At 33.9% G+C, this 24,212-nt stretch overlaps 2 protein-coding genes across 2 annotated transcripts; both read right to left on the minus strand.

Annotated features, from left to right (window-relative positions):
- Positions 1-1,508: 1,508 nt before the first annotated feature.
- On the minus strand, positions 1,509-10,383 carry LOC142227548 (uncharacterized). The gene is made up of 2 exons (XM_075298068.1): positions 9,710-10,383; positions 1,509-2,681 (listed from the first exon to the last, which is right to left on the minus strand). Exon 2 carries the CDS (start codon positions 2,677-2,679, stop codon positions 1,726-1,728), a length of 954 nt encoding a protein of 317 aa, XP_075154183.1. The 5' UTR covers positions 2,680-2,681; positions 9,710-10,383; the 3' UTR covers positions 1,509-1,725.
- Positions 2,740-8,067, minus strand: LOC142224568 (uncharacterized). Its single transcript, XM_075294352.1, has 2 exons — positions 4,937-8,067; positions 2,740-4,789 (listed from the first exon to the last, which is right to left on the minus strand). The coding sequence occupies exons 1-2, from the start codon at positions 8,065-8,067 to the stop codon at positions 2,740-2,742; spliced, it is 5,181 nt and encodes a 1,726-aa protein (XP_075150467.1).
- Positions 10,384-24,212: the final 13,829 nt, after the last annotated feature.

The raw sequence follows: 24,212 nt of genomic DNA on the forward strand, positions 1-24,212 counted from the left end.
TCGGAGCAGGAATTGAACCCAACACCCTTTGCATGCAAGGCAGACATGCTGACCACTGCTCCACGTGGCAAACAAATGCATGTTTCTTTTAAATAATGTTATGTTTGCATGGGCTCGTCGGCGCTGCAAACTATGCTATATAAATGTAACTTATAACGATAATTATCTACTGGTGACTATAACTGCTACGTAGCCCTGTGGATAGTGTGTTGGCTTACAAACTGTATGGTCCTCGGTTCGATTCTCCGTCCAGGCGAAAGATAAAATTAAAAAAAATTATAAAATTGAATAATTTCTTCAACATTATTTGTATTACAGAAAAAGGTACTGTTTAACTTTAACCGTTTGAAAATGAGAAGACGAAAATGGTATGTAGTTTCACTTTAAAATTTCAGGTTTTATTTTCACAAACTTTATGTTGGTAAGTATAAAAGGTTTTGTAATGGTAAGTATAAAGGGTTTGTAATGGTAAGTATTTAGGTTCAATTATTTTTACAGGTAATTGGTTTTTAGTGCAATAATTTTAAGTATATGAAATTCAACGAGGTATGGTAAGTATAAAAATGTAACTAGGTAGGTATGTAAATTTTCACTATGTACAATTTACTGTTTTTGCATGTATAGATTTTAGGTATAGTTTTTTTTGCTTTAACAAATGTAGATTTTAAAACAATTTTATTGTAGTTTTAAGATTTTAATTAATTTATTATTATTTTTTTTGCGTGTACAAACAATAGTTTAAGTGTTACTTCATTCTCTGTTCATTTTGTTTGTGTTAGATAATTTAATATTAAGTAGTTAGTTTATTTAAAATTTTAACAATTTCAATGTGCAATAATGTTTTTAGTGTAATTTTAATACAATAGTTCTGGGCTGTATTTTTCTTTTATACAATAGGTCTGTTCGCGTACTTTTCCAGTAAAAAATATCCAGTAAAAACTAGCAAGAGAGTAAGAGTATATTTTACACTCTTTGCTTAAAATTGCTGAAAAGTACACGAACGGTATCCAGTAACTATTTGCACATTGAAAATTTCAGCTGCTAAAACATTGAAAACAAAAAACGAATCATGTATATTTAACTTCCAATCGTAGTTGCCGAACATGTACATTGTATTGGTACTTTGTTTGTTATCAATAACCAGCTGGCAACGTATGCTATGGTTTGCAAGATTTTACTGGGGAAAAAATCTCTAGCAAAAACTTGCAATTTCTCTATCTCATAACTGTCAAATGTAGTCTCTCTCCGGCTCTCTTTTGGTGGCGTTTTGGTGTAAACGAACGACTTCCAGTAAAAATTTGTAACAATTATCAAAAATTATCGTGTTCTCGAACGGAGCTAATATTTATTTAATATCACTCTCTGTTTGTTCCAAATTTCACAAATTTATCTCTTCTTTATTTTTCAATTCACTTTTGTCGTATTTAATATTTGTCACGGCGACGTTTCGGCTTTAAAGTACGCAAACAATATGAAATATTTGACATCTTTCAATATTACTGGAGTTAATCGCCAAATTCGTTTTTTTCTCCATTCAGCTGATGAATGCAACAACACTGTGGAGAGAGCAACACCTGTAACTAGCGATGCATGTGTGTGTCAATGCACCGCTAGCTACAGTGCTGCTCAAAAGTGTAGCTCCACAGTGTTGAGCAAAAGTTTAGCGCAATGCTAAACATTCTGGGCCCGCCGTGACAAGTGTATTTTTACAAATTATTTGATGGTTTAGTTCGTTGGCATATTCCTGATAGGACCAGCAAAGGTGTAGCCCAGAATAGTTTGATATGCGTGCACATCGCCTAATCCGGTGAAAACATGCCCATCCCTTCTTAGCGCTGGGTAGACGTCCGCTCCAAGTTCTAAGTCTATAGTTGTATTTGCACGTGGGTCAATGTCTGCTAGCGTATCCGCAGCAAGGTCTCGGGTCGGGTCTTCTAGAATTGGGTCTGAGTACGGCCGGGTCGGCAATTCGTTAGTGATTAGGGCGTTAACACGCAGCGCCCACGTACTATTGGTACTCCGAGGTCTTAAACGAAATGTAGTGAACCGACGGCCTTGATGTATGAAGGACCGGAGACCTATGCGGCGAAAAGTCGAATATGCAATTCTTGACATTGTAGATGCTTGGTTGATTATTGCCCGTATTGTCGTCCAGGTATCAACTCCGTCTTCCGACACTCGTACCGTTGCCGTCGGTACAAAAACCAAGTCCCATCTCAAAGGTGCATCATTGTCTGGCGATGGCGCAGGATCTGATGGCGGCGCATCTACTAAGGGTCCAAAAAGATGTGCGGGTCTTAAGGGGTCATCAAATTGGGGGGCTCCATGAAGCAGAGAGTGGTGGCGCATATTACATCTTCGACATCCACTGAGAGAAGGGCAGTCGGGGGCAAGATGACTTCGTGCTAAACAGTTTCGGCAATAACCACGCCTCTCGACTACCTCATAACGCTGTGACACGGTTTTCTCTAGAAATCGAGAACAAGAACTGAGGGCGTGATCCTCTTGACAGAGGCCACAGGAGTATTTCCAAAAAGATGGTCTGCCGCGCCAATCCACATGCTGGTTTTGACGGTTATTAGAGCGATGTCGTTGAGTCCTATCTGTTGCCCTGTGGTTCCTATCCCGACCGCGTCTCTCATCATCCACTCTTTCAGGGCGTGGTAAATAGGCAGCCATATCTGAAATAAAAATTCGCTGCGAGTACCAAGTTTCTTTGATTAAGGCGCAAAAAGCTAGTCATGCGGAAAAAAGTTTGACCAGCTTCGTAACGGGTCTACTGAATGTCCCCTTTGCCGTTCGTATATCTACTACCCTTATGTTTTGGTCTGTTCCTGGATATATTTTCTCAACCCGACCCATTGCCCAGTCAGTTGGAGGAAATCTGTCATCTTTTATTACTACGAGATCATTTTCCTTTAAATTTTCTTGCTGGTACTTCCATTTGTTGCGACGATGCAATTCTTTAAGGTATTCTGACTTCCACCTCGTGCAGAAATATTGAGACACAATTTTGAGTCGTTGCCACCTGTTTGCAAGTGTGACATCTTGATCTGATATATCAGGCTCAGCTGGAGCCAACATGGAAGTTCCGATCAAAAAATGACCAGGGGTCAGAGGAGAAAAATCGTTTGGATCATCGTTTGCCCTATACAAAGGTCGTGAATTTAAACAAGCCTCTATACGGGCCAATATCGTAGATAATTCTTCAAAGGTGAAGCTCATACTAGGAATAAACTTTCTTAAATGGGTCTTCAGCGATTTCACACCCGCTTCCCACAAGCCGCCCATGTGAGGGGCACCAGGGGGTATAAATTTCCAAACAAGATTGTTGTGAGAATATTGTTGCAACGTTTGGGTTTGTAAAGCTTTCATAAATTGTAGACGATCTTTCTTCAAAAGTTCTGCTGCACCCGTGAAATTCTTCCCATTATCTGAATAAATACAAGAGGGACAACCTCTTCGAGCAATAAATCGTGAAAAAGCCGCAAGAAAAGACTGTGACGATAAATCACTTGTAGCTTCTAAGTAAACAGCCTTTGTCGCAAAACACACAAAAATACAGATATAACCTTTGGTTATTAAGCAGACCCTTGTTTTATAGTTTTTAATGTTGAAGGGTCCTGCAAAATCAACACCTGTATTAGTAAAAGGTCGGGAAAGAAAGGTACGTTCAGGTGGAAGTGAGGCCATTATCTGAGATTGTGTGTGTCTTTTAAATAAAATGCAAGTCTTACAGCTATGTATTACTTTCTTCACCAAAGGTTTTAATCGGAATATCCAGAATTCCGATCTCAAAACACGAGTCATAAGTTGATTACCACCATGAAGAGTAACCTTATGCGTAAATTCAACTAAAAGTTGTGTAAAGCGAGCATCGTATGGCAAAAGAATGGGATGTCTTTCGTTATAACTTAGAACAGGAGATTGTACAAGTCGCCCATTTGACCGCATAATCCCATTTGAGTCAATAAATGGGTTCATTGTCAATAAACTACTAGTAGACGCAATTTTCATTTTCTTCACTAAGTTAGTGTATTCGTGTGCAAAATATTGACTTTGAGTCATAATGAGCAAATGTCGTTTTGTTTCTTGAACTTCTTCTGGAGTTATCTCCTGGGTCGAAATTCTAAGATGTGATCTACTTTTCCCAGTATTTCTCCAAAAACGTAAAACATAACTCATTACCCTGTAAGCGCGTGACAATGAAGAGAATCGTAACAAAGGGTCTTCAAAAGTGGAAGCAGTTAAAACCTTCACAGTCTTTGTCTCTAAGTTTGTGTCTTCCAAAGTTTCAAAATTCGGCCATCTATCTCCAGGCAATTTCAACCATTGTGGCCCATGCCACCATAAATGATGAGACTTCAATTCAGAAGGCGTACAACCTCTACTAGCTACATCAGCAGGGTTATCTTCGGAGTCAACATGTCGCCACTTATCGTTGCCAACATTTTCCAGAATTTCAGATACACGATTTCCCACAAATGTACTCCACGCACATGGAGGCTTTTTCAACCACGCTAACACGATTGTAGAATCAGTCCAAAACTGGGTTGAGAAATTTGAAATTTGAAGATTTGTAATGGTTGCTGATGCTAATTTAGAAAGTAAAACTGCTCCGCACAACTCGAGTCGGGGCAATGAAATCTTTTTAATTGGAGCAACTCGGGTCTTAGCAGCAATCAGATGAGTTTCTACTTGGTTATCTTGGAGTTCCACACGAATGTATAAAGCTGCCCCATATGCACACTCGGATGCATCACAAAACCCATGAATCTCTATTTTTGATCTTGGGATAAAATGAATCCATCTAGGAATTCTTACAGATTCAATAGCGTCGCTATTTTTTACAAAATTTTGCCAATTCATGAGTGTAATTGTTTTCAAAGGATCATCCCAATCGATTTTGTCTAGCCATATTTGCTGCATGACCAACTTGGCTACTATAATTACAGGCGCTAACCATCCACATGGGTCAAATAGCTTTGCAATAGAAGACAAAACTTCTCTTTTGGTGTAATTTTGCCTAACTTCTATAGTGGGTTGATTAAATGTGAAATAATCCCCCGGTATATTCCACCTAACTCCTAGTGTCTTGGTTGACGAGTCTTCAGACAAATCCAACCAATTAAGTGGCAGCAATTGTTCCGAAGGTAAATCTTGAATAATTTCATGACTGTTAGACGACCATTTCATTAGTTGAAAACCCGCAGAGTCCAAAGCTAGAATTAACTCTTTACGAGATTTAATAGCGTCCTCAACCGTGTGCGCTCCAGTCAGAACATCATCTACGTACAAGTTTTCTCGTATAATCTGTGACGCAAGGGGATATGTGTCCGCCACATCTTCTGCAAGTTGAAGAAGTGTCCGGATTGCGAGGAAGGGAGCACAGTTGACACCAAAGGTGACTGTTAAAAGTTCAAAATCGTCTAATGGGTCCGTAGGCGATTTTCTAAAAAGTATGCGCTGGTATTGTGTTTGACTTTTGTCGAGCAGAATTTGTCTGTACATTTTTGTGACATCCGCACTATAAACATACCTGAAGAACCTCCACTTCAGAATTTGTATGACAAGATCTTGCTGGAGAATGGGTCCCGTAAACAGATTATCATTGAGACTACGTTTATTTGAGGAAGGGCTTGATGCATTAAAAACAACCCGAAGTTTTGTAGTCAAACGATCAGGTTTTATCACCGCATGATGCGGTAGATAATAATTAGGTGTCTTCGAGATTTCCTGAGGAGAAATTTTTCTCATGTGACCAAGTGCCAAATATTCTAAAATCGTTTGATCATATTGTAATTTTATATCAGGAGTCTTCATTAACTTCCGCTCCATTCGGAAAAATTGTGCCATTGCGATATTTCGAGAGTTCCCTAATTCTTCACAACTTTTAAATGGGAGAGTCACAATATATCTACCCTGTTCATTACGCTTTGTAGTGTTTTTGAAATTTAACTCGCAAAAGGCGTCATCTTCTGATCTCAAAATCTTTTTTGGGATTTCCTCCACCTCCCAAAAACGAGTGAGAATATTCTCTATGGAAACAGTGTTGTGTAAAGAAATTCGGTTTTCGACAACATTTCCTTGAACTATTGGTCCACCAACAATCCATCCAAAAACAGTGTGTTGGGCCAATAAAGAGCCGATTGATTTCATTGGAGTCTCAATATCAAAAATTAAGGGTCCAATATCCATTCCAATTAGAAGATCAACTGGTTGACTGATGTAAAATTTTGGATCTGCCAAATCAAGATTGACAACATCCCTAAGTTGTGCTAAGTCTAGGTTTTGTACTGGTAAATTGGATGGAAGGGTCCGCAAAACAGGAGCCCAAACTTCTAAATGGAAACTCGGGTCTAGGCGAGAATGTAAATTGAAAAGACAAGCTTTTGTAGAAGTTTCTGCCAACATCTCACTGACTCCCGTAATATGTACTAAATTTCGTCTAGTTGGCAAACACAATTTATTCTTGAGTTTTTCAGATATGAAAGTGGATTGAGATCCAGAGTCAATGATCGCTCTGGCATCAAACAATTGTCCTCGAGATTCGATTTGGACCAAAGCCGTGAAAAGTAATGTACCTCTGGGATGATACTCACAAGTTCGATCATCTTGAAGGGTTAAAGTCGTAATATTGTTTTCAATGTTTGGAGTGGACTGTATTTGAGTTGTTAAAGCCGCAGTACTAGTGCTGGGTCGTACCAAGTCTCTTGTTGGGTCATGAGTGATAGGTTGGGTTTCCGTTCCCTTATGTAACATTGTATGATGTCGCATGTTACATTCTCGACAAGTATATTTGCTTTTACAATCTTTAATGCCATGGTTGGATGATAGACAATTGTAACAAAGATGTGAAATTTTGACGACATGGATTCGATCATTGATATTTTTTTCAATAAATTTGGGACAATCCCGAATAAAATGCCTTTCTTTGCAAAGTGGGCACATTTGACTACTTGAACTTGAATTTGGAACAATGGTTTTCGAATTTACAGCAACTGGTTTCGGATTAAATTTATTTTTGATCCCCGAATAATGAGGCTTCTGTGAAACGTTGGTTTGAAAACTATTGACGAACTTTCCCTTATCCGATTTATATCTGTTATTATCAAATTTAATCTGGTTCTGTTTACTAAATATTGGTTTTATATTTCCCACCGATTCGAGAGTCTTGAACTTGTGAGTCAAAAAAAGGTCGAATTGATGCCAAATTGGGAGAGTCTTACAATCCTCTAAAGAATTCTCAAATTCCTCGAGAAAAGGTCTTGGTAATTTTGCAGAACAAAGATATATTAGAATTGGGTCCCATTCCTTGACTTCTACCCCAAGTGTCTCTAAAGTCCGAATGCAACTATTCACTGTTCTCTGAAGTTTTTGAACTGAATGACTTGAGTCGACGGAGACATTTGGCAAATTGAAAAGAGTTTTCAATTGCTCATTAACCTGCATTCTTTTGTTCTCGTAACGATCCTTCAAATTCTTCCACGCCAACGTAAACCCATCGTTGGTTAGAGGAACATTACTAATTATTTCTCTTGCTTCACCTGAAATTTTCTGTGTCAGATGGAAGAGTTTTTCGACGTTACTAAGGCGAGAGTTGTTAATGTAAATGGCAGAAAAAAGATCCCTAAAGGTGGGCCAAGCGCTGTATCCTCCACAAAAAATGTCCGTATCGCAGGGAGGAAGTCTTAAAGCTGGCGAAAAATCAAGATTCGTGTCATGGGTCTCTAAAGACTGCCTTTCTGCCTTTTCTTTGGCCGCGTGGTCCCTTAAGGCGATTACATCAGCATTGATCGAACTCAAAACTCTTTTGTATGACGACATCGCTTCGCTGTAGTGGGTCCGAAGTTTCGCTTTATCTATTGGTTGCTCATCACCTTGTGGAACATAATCGCGACAATCTAAATATGCTTTTTTAACATTTTTCCACAGGGTCTCAACTTCTACCCTTAGGGTCTCAAGTTCTCGAATATCTTCCGTGGTTTTTGCAACAGCATAAATACTTTCGAAATCGTTCAAATCATTGACACTGTTTACAAATGTCTCCTTAAAAATTTTCTCCATTTTGCCCAATTCGATTTCTTATGTCAAAATTTTGATACAACAAAACTTAGCAAAGATTAGCAAAATGAGAATTAAGTAAGCCAGAATCTTAACCACTTGCAAAATAAGTCATTAATTTTGAAGGGTTATGTTCGGATCTATAAATTTCAATAAATTTGAGTACAAGAAGAAAATGGTGTCAAATGATTAATTACTTCCCCGGACCAATAACAAAAATTCGCAAGACAAGACAACACAGGTTGGCAAAAATCCTAAAATGTCGGATCGTGAGACAAGCGGGTCACCGAGTCAAACGTTCTTGCAGGATAAAGTAAAACCATATAGTTCCAAAAAAAAACTTGATAATTATGTAAGATTTCAAAAATTTATAATTGGAAAAAGTATATGCAATTCTTGTAAGAACTTGAGGGTCGAAAATTTCGTATTAATCCACTCAGATGAAAATAGTTGACAAACTAATAAATTACTCAAGTATTCAGCTTTTATTTTGTGCAAATTTTAAATCCAACAAGCATACAATAAATCGCACCATTACAATTTTCTTCCAATCTCGTTATTGTTCAGGGTTCCAACAAACAAGAAAAATAATTTTTCCAAAACCAAGAAATAACCTCTTCAAAACGTATGAAAATGTCCCATGAGTATTTATAGCCGTTGAAAAGGGGAAATTGTGGTTTATATTTACAAACTTTTATTTTTAAGAGTTGACTTGGGTCATTTTGCAAAATATCGGTTGAATTTATTTTTAATTGACTTAAGTCAGTTTGCCAATTACCAAATGGAACATGTACGAGGGGTGGTGTAAAAGTAAGTATACGTGGGTCGGTGCAAAAGTTTCAAAATTGAAAATTGAAAAATTTCAACAAAGACAAAAATTTTCCAATACAGTTTTCTTTTTTGTTACCACAATACCATATATCCTCCGCAGAAAAGTCAGCAAAGAAATCGAATGTAAAACTTTCCACACTTCAAAGTTACCGCAAACATCGAATCAAAATGTACATGGGCATTGCTAAGAATTATTTCGGTACAATTTCCTTCAATCAATTCGATGATAGTTTAACTTCAATTCAGTTCTTTCATGAATTTCCAAAAAAAAATAATTTTATGTAGAAAATATATACAAGACCAATAAATTTTAGCCCAATTTTCGAGCGATTAAAAATTGTTTGTGTCATGTAAATTTCTGTTGCTAATTATCCGATTAAAATCAAGTTAGGTTATTTGGCAGATCAAAAGCGTGCAAAATGGCTACCAGCAAGATAATAAACACCAAAAACGAGAATAGAGATACGAATGATAAATCATGGCACCCAATAGCAATAACGATATACGTAATATTTTAATAAGGAGATCATGTAAAACGTTTTATTATTCGGTCTTTAAGTAAACAAATTGAGTCTAAACGCATTGATAATTTAACGGGTCAATTCTATCCAAGAAATTTGCTGCTCAATAAGGGGTCAAACAATTTTCCGCAAAAAATAGTTTATGCACGGGTCAAACACACAAAATATATAGGGTCAAGCATGTAAAAACAACAACTCATTGGATGAAATCATGGAAGAGTGCCGTATGTGCTGCGCCCAATGTATTCTGTTGTCTTGTCGCGCCAAAAAACGAAAAGAAAGCTTGTACTCACTTTGTATGTTGTACTTTGTTTTTTGTTTTGTTGGTGTTATGTGTGGCTGAAACTTATGTACCGCTTCAACGGGATCTTCCTTCCAAGATTCTAGAAGGCTCGATGGATTTTGTGTTGTTGTGTTTTGTAAAATTTCTTTTATTACCGAGCCGAATCGAAGACTGTTTTTGATTAAGAATTTGTTAATAATATTTTATATATTTTTTCCACTCTCGATGTTATATAGTTATGTTAATTTTGTTCTAGCGTTTGTTTGATAGATTCACAATGTTCACTTTTTTAAACTTTTCTACTTTTTTTGATACCAAGGGGTTATGTGCAATTCACGATGAAAATAGCAAGATTAAATTATTTCACAAATTTTTCACAATACGGTTCGAATGGACCAAATAATGTTTAACTTTAACCGTTTGAAAATGAGAAGACGAAAATGGTATGTAGTTTCACTTTAAAATTTCAGGTTTTATTTTCACAAACTTTATGTTGGTAAGTATAAAAGGTTTTGTAATGGTAAGTATAAAGGGTTTGTAATGGTAAGTATTTAGGTTCAATTATTTTTACAGGTAATTGGTTTTTAGTGCAATAATTTTAAGTATATGAAATTCAACGAGGTATGGTAAGTATAAAAATGTAACTAGGTAGGTATGTAAATTTTCACTATGTACAATTTACTGTTTTTGCATGTATAGATTTTAGGTATAGTTTTTTTTGCTTTAACAAATGTAGATTTTAAAACAATTTTATTGTAGTTTTAAGATTTTAATTAATTTATTATTATTTTTTTTGCGTGTACAAACAATAGTTTAAGTGTTACTTCATTCTCTGTTCATTTTGTTTGTGTTAGATAATTTAATATTAAGTAGTTAGTTTATTTAAAATTTTAACAATTTCAATGTGCAATAATGTTTTTAGTGTAATTTTAATACAATAGTTCTGGGCTGTATTTTTCTTTTATACAATATTTATTTAATATCACTCTCTGTTTGTTCCAAATTTCACAAATTTATCTCTTCTTTATTTTTCAATTCACTTTTGTCGTATTTAATATTTGTCACGGCGACGTTTCGGCTTTAAAGTACGCAAACAATATGAAATATTTGACATCTTTCAATATTACTGGAGTTAATCGCCAAATTCGTTTTTTTCTCCATTCAGCTGATGAATGCAACAACACTGTGGAGAGAGCAACACCTGTAACTAGCGATGCATGTGTGTGTCAATGCACCGCTAGCTACAGTGCTGCTCAAAAGTGTAGCTCCACAGTGTTGAGCAAAAGTTTAGCGCAATGCTAAACAGGTACCAAGAACTAAAAATTTCGTGGAAGTGAAAATTATGTTAGGGAATGAGCACAATCTTCTTTGGGGAAATTCTTCCAAGCATATAATATTTTTGGGCTCAAAATGCTTCCAAACATATAATATGTTCACATAAAACAAACATATTAATGTTTCGGCAGTGTCCAATAATATATGTGCTTCCTGCAAAATATGTTTGGAACATATGTTAGAGAAGCGATTGTTTTTGAGGGTGTGTTAAGGCTGGTAAGGTTATGGCAACGGTTTTTTGGGACTTTTATTGATTGACTATCTGCAAAAGGGTAAAACAATAAATTCAGAGTACTATTGCAACCTTTTGGATAAACTAAATATACAAATTCGAGAAAAACGTCCTGGCTTACAACACAAAAAAATAATTTTTCTTCAAGACAACGCACCAGCGCACAAGAGTGTTTTAAAAATGGCTAAAATCAACGAATTAAAGTACGAGTTGCTTGACCACCCACCTTATTCTCCTGATTTAGCTCCCAGTAACTTTTACTTGTTCCCAAACCTAAAAAAATTCCTTGCTGGCAAGCGGTTTACCTCAAATGAAGATGCAATTACAGTAAACCACTATTTTGAAGACTTTGAGGAAAACAATTTTAATCAAGGGATAGAATTGCTAGAAAAGCGTTGGACTAAGTGTATTGAAGTTTCAGGAGATTATATTGAAAAATAAAAATATTTTTGAAAAGCTAATTATTCTCTTTCATTGATAGGCTAAGAAGTTTCCGAACCGCCCTCGTATGTCCATAGTACGATTTACACGTTCCTTAGCTAAAGGAGCGTCATAAAAATAGAGTGTTAATGTAATTCATTTTATATAAGGATACAAGAGAAGTATGTAAGTGCACAAAAAACAAAAGTTTAATTGGATCCAAAGATTCCGTGCCACCTGCACTGAAAAAAATATTTACGTGATCTTAAATTTTAGGATGCGAAATTTACAAACTATTAAAGACAAATTTCTTTAAAATAATGAAATTTTAATTAAAATAAAGTTTATAATTTTGCTTCAAAAATTATTTTCATTACATTTAGGACACAAATTTTGTAAATTTGCGTCCCTCCGGTAAATTCGTATATATTTGAATTAATGCCAATTTTCCTTAAAGTAAAGAAACACATTTTTGATTTAAAGAAATCGTCCTTAAATTAACTGAAATATTGAATCTTTAGATTTAATATAAAAATGCTTCAAATATAGTCTAAGACTTATTTTGAAAATTTAGATCTTTGGTTTAAAGTCTTTTTGAAATTAAGAAAACATTTCTTACTTTGAAGTATTCGTTATAATTTGGAGTTTTAAACTGTAAGTGTTTTGTAATTGTATAGCATAATTATTATACCGCGAAAAGAGAATGAAAACTCGCTAAATGAAATCTGTATCCTAATTTTAATTTTATTGATCCTAGATTTAAAGCCACATATGTCGCTAATTTTTTTTTTATTTTAAAGAGGCTGCATCTTTGGCTCGAAATCAATACAAAAAATCCTTGAGGGAAGGACAAAGTCTTTGCATCCAAGGAAACTTTTTTTTGAGTGTACGATCAAGAACTAAAGAGGCTTATATAGGTAATTACTTTTACCTAACATAGACTCCATATCGATGTCTCCATTCCAAAGTACGCTAAGTCTAAAAAGTGCTTTTTACAGGAAACAAGTTCACAGTTTTTTATGGAATTTCTCAAAACCCGCACCGAAAAAAAAGCATGCTCGGGTCCAAAGATGTTGTCTTTACTTTAAACATTTTTTTTTATTTGTTTTGTTTTGTTATTGTTGGTTTTGTTCTTTAAGCATTGTTGTCGTTTTTTTATTTCAGCTTAAAACCATACATTGACTAAACTACAAGAGTAGCTTAACCAACAGAGGAAAAGAATGTTTGTCAAATTTATTTGGGCAAAGCCCTATAGACTGCAAGATGGTTGGATGGACGCACGTTTCGGAATTACCACATTCCTCATCAGCATCCTCTACTTGCAGCAAAACTATCAACCAATTATCAGAATAAATTCAGGCAGTTTATTAAACCCAACAAAAACCACACTTGAACCCTCCGAAAAAAGGTTTTACATTGATAGCCGGCTTATGCCAAATGAATTCGAAACAAACATATCTCTTTTCCTATGCCACTGTCAAATCATCGATTTGAATTCACATGGCTGGGTTTATTTTGAGCGTGCCTCCTCTTCTTTTTCCATTTGTTTTGTTTTGTTATTGTTGGTTTTGTTCTTTAAGCATTGTTGTCGTTTTTTTATTTCAGCTTAAAACCATACATTGACTAAACTACAAGAGTAGCTTAACCAACAGAGGAAAAGAATGTTTGTCAAATTTATTTGGGCAAAGCCCAAATTCAGACTCGACTTTCTGTAGAAATTATGCTATGTTTCAAGTAAAAAAGTCTTTAAAATAAAGTGTTGGAAAACGTGTCCTATATTTGAACGAAATTTTACTTTGTTAACAAGTTAATTAACTTTAAAGAATTTTTCTAAATTATTAAAGTTAAGTTGACCTTAGCCCAAAAATATTTACTTTCATGTTATAATACCCATTTTTAAGTCAAATCACTTAATTATAAGGACAATACGACTTCATTGAAAAGTTTATCGACTATTGGACAAGGATAACAACTTTACTCGTATATTAGAGAAATGTGTGTTGTATGCTAAGCAAAATTTGCGTTCGTATTTTAAAGACATGAAATCTTTGACCAAACTGAAAATATATTGTCGTGAGGTCAAAGATTTCATGTCTTTAAAATACGAACGCAAATTTTGCTAATATACGAGTAAAGTTGTTATCCTTGTCCAATAGTCGATAAACTTTTCAATGAAGTCGTATTGTCCTTATAATTAAGTGATTTGACTTAAAAATGGGTATTATAACATGAAAGAAAAAATGTTTGGGCTAAGGTCACTTTGACTTTAATAATTCAGAAAAAATCTTTAAATATAATGAAATTGTCTTTAAATTTCTTGTGTTTTTGCATCTTGACTACAAAGCAAAAAATCGTTCAAATATAGAACATGTTTTTCAATACTTTATTTTAAAGACGTTTTTTACTAGAAACATAGCATGATTTCTATTGGAAATCGAGTCTTAATTTGGAAAACAAAGTTGTCGTTAACTCGTTTTTAAAGGTATTTGATAGCATATGAAGAAAAAAAGCTGAAAAATTAAAATTTGCTTCCTAGAAGCAAGTACACAAAACCCAAATTTAAAAGAGAATTTTGTCTTAAACGTATCCTTACTTGTATTCTCCGCTTCTTTGGCTCGGAATCAATACCAAAATTTTTAAAGTAAAGACAAAATCTTTGGAACCGTGCATGCTTTTTTTTTCAGTGTACGTACAATATTAACCATAACTTTTGATAGAAGTGTCCAATAAATTCGAACTTTTGACAGGATGGAATTCAGCGTATTCTGGAATGAGGACATCGATATGGGCTTACATACAATTTAGAAGACAATGAAGAAGTGAGTTTAATATACACTGAAAAAAGTCCGTAGTTATATTACCCCTAAATTTAACTTATTTTTATTGAAACAAAAAATATTTGTTCGTAGTTAATTATTACAAACTTTTTAAAATTTTCCACAGTCCAATGCAATTTTTAGTTAAAATTTCTCACGAGGTAGTCCATTCTTCTTATAAACCAGTTTACTTTTTTCTCTGTACCTTGCCATCGGCAACTGTTACCACAACCCGAAAAATTGGACTGTGGATGACAGTCTTTAGTAGAACTTTGTACGCAATCCATGGTAGAGGATACATAAGATTCGGCCTGGCCCAACTTTCGTCCGTAATTATTTGTTTCGTTTGGGATTGGCGTAGTGAATCCACTTTATATCACCAGTACCTGTTTTATTCTACTGTATAGCTATATTGATATAATTTTCCGCAGACTTTATGATATGGCAAAAATTTCATAATTTATTCATACCCTTAAATATATACATAAGTAAACTCCTGCTTCGAAGTTTTAACATTTGAATAAAACCGAATGTATTTTAATTCTGGTTCATTTATTTTTGCAAATAAATTATTTTTCATTGTTATATTCCATTGAAATTATTTGCTAAAGTAGCCTCTACCTTATCAGCTAACATTTGCTGGATTTATCTAAAATATAAAGCAATCCAAAGTAATCTGCTATAACCATCAGATTTCAGGTTCATAAATTTTTATTTTCACTTAACCAGCCAATGGAACAATTTGACACGTTTTGTTGGTAACCACAAGCTAAATCTTTTAACTACCCCAACACAAGTACAAAAGGTAAGAAAAGACTTGTTGGCCAATACATTTCGTTTTTTTTTTCTTTCTACAACAAGAAACGGTAGTAAATTAGCCATGTTATAATAAAAGTGAAAGTGGACAAAAAACAAAAGTGACATAAAAACCAAAAAGGAGAGGTAACCAAAAGTAATGGCAATCAGTTCAAATGTTATTGTGTTTTTGTTTGTGGGTAAAGCTTCCTTTTCTCTTTTCAAGGTGTTCAAAGGGGCTAACATTCATTTAAACCAAACAATGAAATGAAATAAATTGTTCTTAAGGTATGGGAGAAGTTATCAGGACAATGACATTGTCGCCATCATCATCATCACCATCAACAACACCACTACCACTGCCGCCATTATAATAAAGCCTTTTGCCGCAAAATATTGTGGTCAAAGCCTTGGTTAATATAATTTACGCCCGATGCCATTGTTTTTCATTATCATTAATACACAATGCAATGCCCTTCACCTCCAGGACTCTTTACGGCTTTCAAACTTTTGGCAAAGTTTAGACACCAAATTTTGTAATAGAGTGAGGAATTTAAATTTGGAAATATTTTCATCTTGAAAATTCGTTTGAAAACAAAAATCTGACATTATGGTTTTGTGGTTTGATATAAATTTATCATATAATAAGACAAGGGATTAATGGTTCTGTTAATTAAGAACTGAATATCGTTTTTAAGGTTATTTGGGACGGTGAATCCAAATCTGCTCGATTTTTCATGATATACCGTTATGTTCAAAATTAAGGCACTTTCGCTACATATATCTGAATAACTTGAAAACGGTTCACCATATTAATATTAAAAATAAAATTCAAAAATCCCAAACAATATTCTCTTTAAGCCGTCTTTATATTGTTTTTCAATTTTTATACCCTCCACCATAGGATGGGGGTATATTAACTTTGTCATTCCGTTTGTAACACATCGAAATATTGCTCTAAGACCCCATAAAGTATATATATTCTGGGTCGTGGTGAAATTCTGAGTCGATCTAAGCATGTCCGTCCGTCCGTCTGTTAAAATCACGCTAACTTCCGAACGAAACAAGTTATCGACTTGAAAATTGGCACAAGTAGTTGTTATTGTTGTAGGTCGGATGGTATTGCAAATGGGCCATATTGATCCACTTTTACGTATGCTCTAAGAGAAGCAGATTTCATCCGATCCGGCTGAAATTTGGTACATGGTGTAAGTATATGGTCTCTAACAACCATGCAAAAATAGGTCCATATCGGTCTACTTTTACGTATAGCCCCCATATAAACGGACCCCCAAATTTGACTTGCGATTGCTCTAAGAGAAGCAAATTTCATCCGATCCGGCTGAAATTTGGTACATGGTATTATTATATGGTATCTAACAACAATGCAGAAATTGGTCCATATCGGTCCATAATTACATATAGCCCCATATAAACCGATCCCCCGATTTGGCTTGCGGAGCCTCTAAGAGAAGCAAATTTCATCCGATCCGGCTGAAATTTGGTACATGGTGTTGGTATATGTTCTCTAATGACCATGCAGAAATTGGTCCACATCGGCCCATAATTATATATAGCCCCATATAAACCGATCCCCAGATTTGATCTCCGGAGCCTCTTATAGGAGCAAAATTCATCCGATCCGGTTGAAATTGTGTACGTGGTGTTAGTATAGGTCTCTAACAACCATGCAAGAATTGGTCCATATCGGTCCATAATTATATATAGCCCCCACATAAATCGATCCCCAGATTTGTCCTCCGGAGCCTCTTGGAGGAGCAAAATTCATCCGATCCGGTTGAAATTTGGAACATGGTGTTAGAATGTGGTCTCTAAGAAACACGTTAGAATTGGTCCATATCGGTTCATAATTATATATAGCCCCCATATAAACCGTTCCCCAGATTTGATCTCCGGAGCCTCTTGGAGAAGCAAAATTCATCCGATCCGGTTGAAATTTGCAACGTGGTTTTAGTATAAGGCCGCTAATAACCATGCCAAAATTGATCCGTATCGGTCTATAGTTACACACAAAAATTGGTCCATATCGGTTCATAATCATGGTTGCCACTCGAGCCAAAAATAATATACCAAAATTTTATTTTTATAGAAAACATTGTCAAAATGTTATTTCTATAGAAAATTTTGTAAAAATTTTATTTCTATAGAAAATTTTTTCCAAATTTTATTTCTATAGAAAATTTTGTCAAAATTTTATTTCTATAGAAAATTTTGTCAAAATTTTATGTCTATAGAAAATGTTTTCCAAATTTTATTTCTATAGAAAAATTTTTCCATATTTTACTTCTATAGAAAATGTTGTCAAAATTTTATTTCTATAGAAACTTTAAACTTAATTATATACGTATTTAATCGGCCTTTTTAGTTTAATATATACCACGTATGGACTATGTGGTATATATTACGGTGTTAGGAAGTTTTAAGATACCTTGCCATCGGCAAGTGTTACCGCAACCCAAGTAATTCGATTGTGGATGACAGTCTTCAGTAGAAGTTTCTACGCAATCCATGGTGGAGGGTACATAAGCTTCGGCCTGGCCGAACTTACGGCGGTACATACTTGTTTTTATTATTATTCATCTATGGAGTAATCCTTACAGACTAACAATGCTATACTACAATATTTACAAATGATATCTTATGCCTAAGTATTTAACAATAGTGTTATATTCCTTTTTATAGTATATTTCTCTTCTGAAAGATCAAAATATTTATAGTATTTATTCAACTCATCACATAGTCGGCGAACAGGATCGTTATTTTCAAAGTTTGTGCGAAAGTACTGAATGCGAAGCAGTTCAAAATTACGAGTTGGTCTTGACGGTATATTGAATGAGATACTGTTAAGAAAGAACTCAGATTTAAATCTACCATTAATAATATCAACCATAAAACAGATATTCAGCATAGTACGTCTACTTTTCAGTGTAGGCAATTTGACAAGTGAAAGTCTTTCCTTGTAAGATGGCATGGTTTGAGGAGTCCAGTTGTTCCGACGTAAACAAAACAGTAGAAATTGCTTTTGTACAGATTCAACACGATTGCAGTGTATTTGATACTGTGGGTCCCATATTACAGATCCATATTCAAGGATTGGACGTACAAGTGAAGTGTACAAATTCCTTGTTACAAATGGGTCAGAAAACTCCTTACTCCAGCGTTTGACAAATCCAAGTGATCCATATGATTTATTGACGGTCATAGATATGTGAGATCTAAAATCTAGTCTCCGATCCAACAGTATTCCGATATCCTTAAAGGATTCAACAATTTCAAGCATGTCGTTAATAATATAGTAATTTGTAGCAATGTGGTTCAATCTATAAAAAGAGATGTGCTTGCATCACTATTCCGGATAATTTTCATAATTTTAACATCGTCAGCATACATAAGTGTATTACCAAATCGAATTGCTGATGGAAGATCATTTATAAATAAACAGAACAATAAAGGTCCAAGATGACTGCCTTGAAGAACGCCAGAAAGCACATGTATCGACTCCGAAATAATGTTATCCAAGACTACAAATTGAGTTCGATTTGTCAGATAACTTTCAAGCCAGGATACCATGAAGTCACTGAAACCCATGCGATGTAATTTGTACAGTAGAAGTGAGTGATTTACTTTGTCAAACGCCTTACTAAAATCAGTATAGACGACATCAGTCTGTAAACGATCTCTAAAGCCTTCATTAATCATTGTCGTCAGTTCCAAGACATTTGTTATGGTTGAACAAGATTTACGGAAGCCATGTTATTTGGGTGATAGAAAAGAGGAGACTTGATGAACCAAAATATCATATATAATATTCTCCATTAGTTTTGGAATAGCACTCAGTTTAGCAATGCCTCTGTAGTTAGTAATATCAGACTTGTTTCCATTTTTAAATAGTGGAATGATAAATGAGTCCTTCCACAGAGTGGGAAAGATACCGGATCGCAAAGATTCGTCTTTCTATTCTAGAAAGAGCGGTCGATAGAGAATGAGCACAATATTTTAGTATGTTACTGGGGATACCATCAGGCCCCGGACGAAAAGAACATTTTATTTTTTCCATGTAATTCAGCACAATATTAGGAGATATAAAAGGAGTGGAGAGTGTAGAATGTTCCATTATCTTATATGGGTACACATTGAAAATCTTATGGGAGTATGTTGTTGCAAAGTACTTGGAAAACATATTACATACGAGGGCAGTTTGGAAACTCCTTAGCCTAGCACAAACAGCGCGATCTGGAAACTCCTTCATATAGAAACAGGTGTTCAAAAAAGACGCATCCGCAATTTTTTTACAATGAAAAAAATTAGAAATGCGTGCTGTCATTAAATATTTACATTAAAAAGGTTTATCGGGACAAGAAATTCATAATGATATGGTGAATGTGTTAGATGAAAGTGCTCCTTCATAAGCAACAGTAAAAAATTGGGTTGCTAAATTTAAACGTGGTCGTACAAGTATTGAAGATGAACCACGTAGTGGACGTCCAAAAACAGCAACAACAATAGAAATTGTAGCCAAAGTGCATCATATGGTATTAAATGATCGACAAATAAAAGTGCGTGAAATTGCTAATATTATGGGCATCTCAAATGATCGTGTCCATTTAATTTTGCATGAAGAACTACAGATGAAAAAGCTTTCTGCAAGATGGGTGGCGCATTTGTTAACAGTCGATCAAAAACGCATAAGAATGAACATTTCTCAAGCTGGTTTGAGAAATGGGCTTAAGCGTCATTTCATAACTGTTTGTGAGACATGGATCCACCACTATACTCCAGAGACAAAAGAAAAATCCAAACAATGGACTGATGCTGGAGGAAGTGCCCCAAAGAAGGCAAAAACAATTCAATTGGCTGGTAAGGTTATTGATTGACTATCTGCAAAAGGGTAAAACAATAAATTCAGAGAACTATTGCAACCATTTGGATCAATTAAATGTACAAATTCGAGAAAAACGTCCTGGCTTACAACACAAAAAAATATTTTTTCATCAAAGCAGCGCACCAGCGCACAAGAGTATTTTAACAATGGCTAAAATCAATGAATTAAAGTATGAGTTGCTTGACCACCCACCTTATTCTCCTGATTTAGCTCCCAGTGACTTTTACTTGTTCCCAAATCAAAAAAAGTTCCTGGCTGGCAAGCGTTTTAGCTCAAATGAAGATGCAATTACAGTTGTAAACCACTATTTTGAAAACCTTGAGAAAAACTATTTTAATCAAGGGATAGAATTGCGAGAAAAGCGTTTGACTAAGTGTATTGAAGTTTCAGGAGATTATATTGAAAAATAAAAATATTTTTGAAAAACTAACTATTCCCTTTCATTGATAAGCTAAGAAATTTCCGAACCGCCCTCGTATTACATATAGATACATTATCATCCGCCTCAACAGTGCCATAGTGAAGATTTCTTGGATAAACATTCGATTGACGTTTGGAATTAACAAATTTGTAAAATGTTTTTGGGTTAAGTTTCAATTCATTTTTGATTTTTGTTAGATAATTATAGAGATATCGTTCAAGTTTTGAACAAACAAAAAAAAAAAAATAATTAAAAAAATAAAATAAAAATTGTACCTTAAAAATTCCTAAAAAAAAATGGGAGAAAAATCACTAACTTATTACATACAAACACTTACACATTCGAAAATGTTATTTTTATATGGTAATCGCGATTTATATCAATTCAGTAAATCGTGAACAAAATCAAAAGTTGTGAACCGATTGTAATGAATTAAAGGTCATTTTACTCGAAATATAACGGTTTCTAGGCGAAAACTGTAATTCTTTTATATTTATTAGTTTATGTACTTAAAATAATCTTCATTCGTATTTGGGCCTCAGCGCCATAAAGGCATTGCAGAGGCATGTGACAACAAATAATATTTCTTACCGTAAACTATTTACAAAATGAATATAATTTTTGTGTTATATAATTAATTTTATATTAATCTAATAAACTATTTTTATAACATGCTACTTATAAACTCTTTGCTCATAGTACTTTAAACAACCTGAATAATCTATTCTTTGTTTGTATTTTTCAAATCTACATGTAGGTACCCTCAATTTTTGTTGATTTCTGGGTTCGATTCTGATCAAATTTTGTAGTGTGATGGCCAATGTTATTAATAGATTTGTAGATAAAAAGCAGAACTGTTTTAAATTGTTTTTTAAATTCTCTCTATAAAACTACTTGGAAAATTAAAAAAACAATGTTTCGCATTTTTTTAAATTTAATATGGTGAACAATTTTCAAGTTATTCCAATATAATTTTGAGACATACTTAAAAAAGGTAAGATTTCATTAAGCTGTGGGAAATTTCGATAAAAATAATAAAATTTAACTACAAGCAAATAATTTTTTTTTAAATAAAAAATAAGTTAAGTTTAGCGTTAGTTTAACTACGGAAATTTTTTTCTGTGTAGGGTTCACTCTGTTTGAGTGTGATGCGGTGAATAATTTAGTTGGCCCCTCTTGAATTTAGACTTTTCTTTTTTGTTTTCTGTATGAGTACAATAAATATGAATACTATAAAAAAAAATTTGAAAAACATGTTTTGTGAAATACAAATCGAATGAAGAGATTTGCAATGCAATGCAATTTTTACAACGTTGTAAAATTGTCCAAGTGAAGAAAAGTTCTATATTAATGTCTGACACAAAAACAATTTTGTTGAATTTTGCGCAGCTTGTGTGACAATGTCATTGTATGACACTTATATATTCATGAAATATTGTGTATCAATTTTTACATTAACATTTTTCAAATATGAACTATACCTACATATATAATGACAAAAGAGATGCAAATAGATATTCAGTATATGGATATGGAAAGTGTTGTGTATTTTTTGATCGGAAATAAAAATCCAATCAATCATTTCAAGGGTATCAGGAAAAAAAGCTGTGGTTAAACTACATTCAAAAAACAAAAATTGAGAAATAAAAACTGAATATAAATAATTATTACCTGACATACAGTTGTATGCGTTCATGATTACACAGTGGGAAATTTTGAATAATTTATTTTTTTCTGTCACTGGTAACATATACAATAACGCTTGTTAGGAGTTATAAAACCAACACTGTGACTCTGTTATTATCTGTTTGCCTATACATTTATAAGTAAATATATGAATATGGTTTCTAGATCATAGATTATTTTATTATTTATTAGAATACACTCTTACTACATTTATATATTTAGGTCTATGAATTACAATTCTTACAGGCAAAAATTTTAAAAATAAATGAATTCTACACGCAAAAAAAGAATTATTTCCTCCCAAACGAAATTTAAGCAAACATATGAATCAATAGCATCGACTGGCTTTGAAATATTAGTTTATTGCTACACTATTTCAATTTCCATATTATTTTAGCTTTTCTCAACTTTAAAAAGTAATATTTGCAACTTCTACCTTTGTCATTGAGCTTAACATGGAATCGGGCAGCACTCAGAGATAAGAGAGTAGTTCACCAATGTGGTATCACAATGGACTGAATAGTCTTAGTCACCCTGATACATCGGGCTGCCACCTAACCTAACCTACCTTTCAGTTTTAATAAGATGCCGCCTAACGATTTTGTCCTCCTTTTAAAATTTCAATCCCTACAAATATAAGAAAATCATAAACAAATTTGTTCACAATAGGTTATCGTCTCTGGATATTACCTGATAACACTAGTTTACAAAATAATGTTTTTATGTACATTTGATGAGATGTTACGTATTTTGATCTGCTGAATTCGAAAAATTTTAAAAAAAATTATGGAACAGTTTTTGAGATCGATGCATAAAGGCAAATTTTCAAAAAAAAAATCATGTTTTACATTGACCCTTTTCCGTCGGAAAAGTACAAACTGTTGAAAAAATAACTTCTCTTCATGGTCATTTAGATGATACTCCAAAGTAAGTAATAAGACCAACTAGAAGACAAATGACCGCAAAATGATAAAGTTATAAGAAATTGAGTGAACAAACCCCATGTCAAATCATGCAAATATGAGCAACTCACCCACACAAAAATTCCACTCGGCCACAAAAATGCATTTTTGTGTGGGTGAGTGGCTCATATTTGCATAATTTGACATCGGATTATCGGAGGGTTAATGAACTATTCCTACCTGCTTTCAGTTTAGGATATTTTTTTACTGAAACAAGTAAATTTTATAATTTCACACAGAAATTTAACTTAATGGAAATAAAATGGCTAAACTAAATTGATGAAAATTTTTCCCTTTAGTTTCTAAGGCACTTTTTTTTGGGTGAAGACAAAGTCAAAAAATTTTTCTCGCTTCCCCAACATCTTCTCAATTCTGCTAGGTTTTTTTTTATTTCTTAGACCTTTTTCCATTTTATATAATTTTTTTAATTTTACCTTTAGTCTGGACGGAGAATCGAACCGCGGATCATACGTTTTGTAAAACACACTATCCACTGAGCTACGTAGCTATTATTGTAATCAATTATCACTAGTAGTAGTAGTATTCTTTATTTCAACATTCAACATTTCATAAAATCTTTTTGTAACAAAATATTTTGTACAATATATGTATTTAATGTTTAAATATAAGAATAAAAAAATTAATGTGACGTTGACCTTAGGTCGTCAGTCTTTAAATTAATTATGGAATGCTTAGATTTTGTTTTTTTTTTCATAGGTTAAATTCAGCGTTGTGCTCTGTATTCTATACAAATTTTAATGAACATTGCTAGTTTCTTCCAGTTTACGACTAATCCATTTAGAATGTTAATAAGAAAGTTTTCTTGAAATGTGATAGTTTGAAAAAACATTTGCCTGAATTCTCTTAATGCGGGACATCGGCATAGAAAATGCTGTATATTTTCAGTTTCATTCATATTGCACATGGAGCAATTTGTATTGAT

The sequence above is a fragment of the Haematobia irritans genome, chromosome 2 (genome assembly GCF_050003625.1).
Source record: "Haematobia irritans isolate KBUSLIRL chromosome 2, ASM5000362v1, whole genome shotgun sequence".
NCBI lineage: Eukaryota > Metazoa > Arthropoda > Insecta > Diptera > Muscidae > Haematobia > Haematobia irritans.

Coding starts and splice junctions, on each gene's coding strand:
- LOC142224568 (XM_075294352.1), bottom strand. CDS start 8,067: ATGGAGAAAATTTTTAAGGAGACATTTGTAAACAGTGTCAATGATTTG. Junction 4,790..4,936: donor CCTGTAATTATAGTAGCCAA/GTTGGTCATGCA, acceptor TTTTATCCCAAG/ATCAAAAATAGAGATTCATG.
- LOC142227548 (XM_075298068.1), bottom strand. CDS start 2,679: ATGGCTGCCTATTTACCACGCCCTGAAAGAGTGGATGATGAGAGACGC.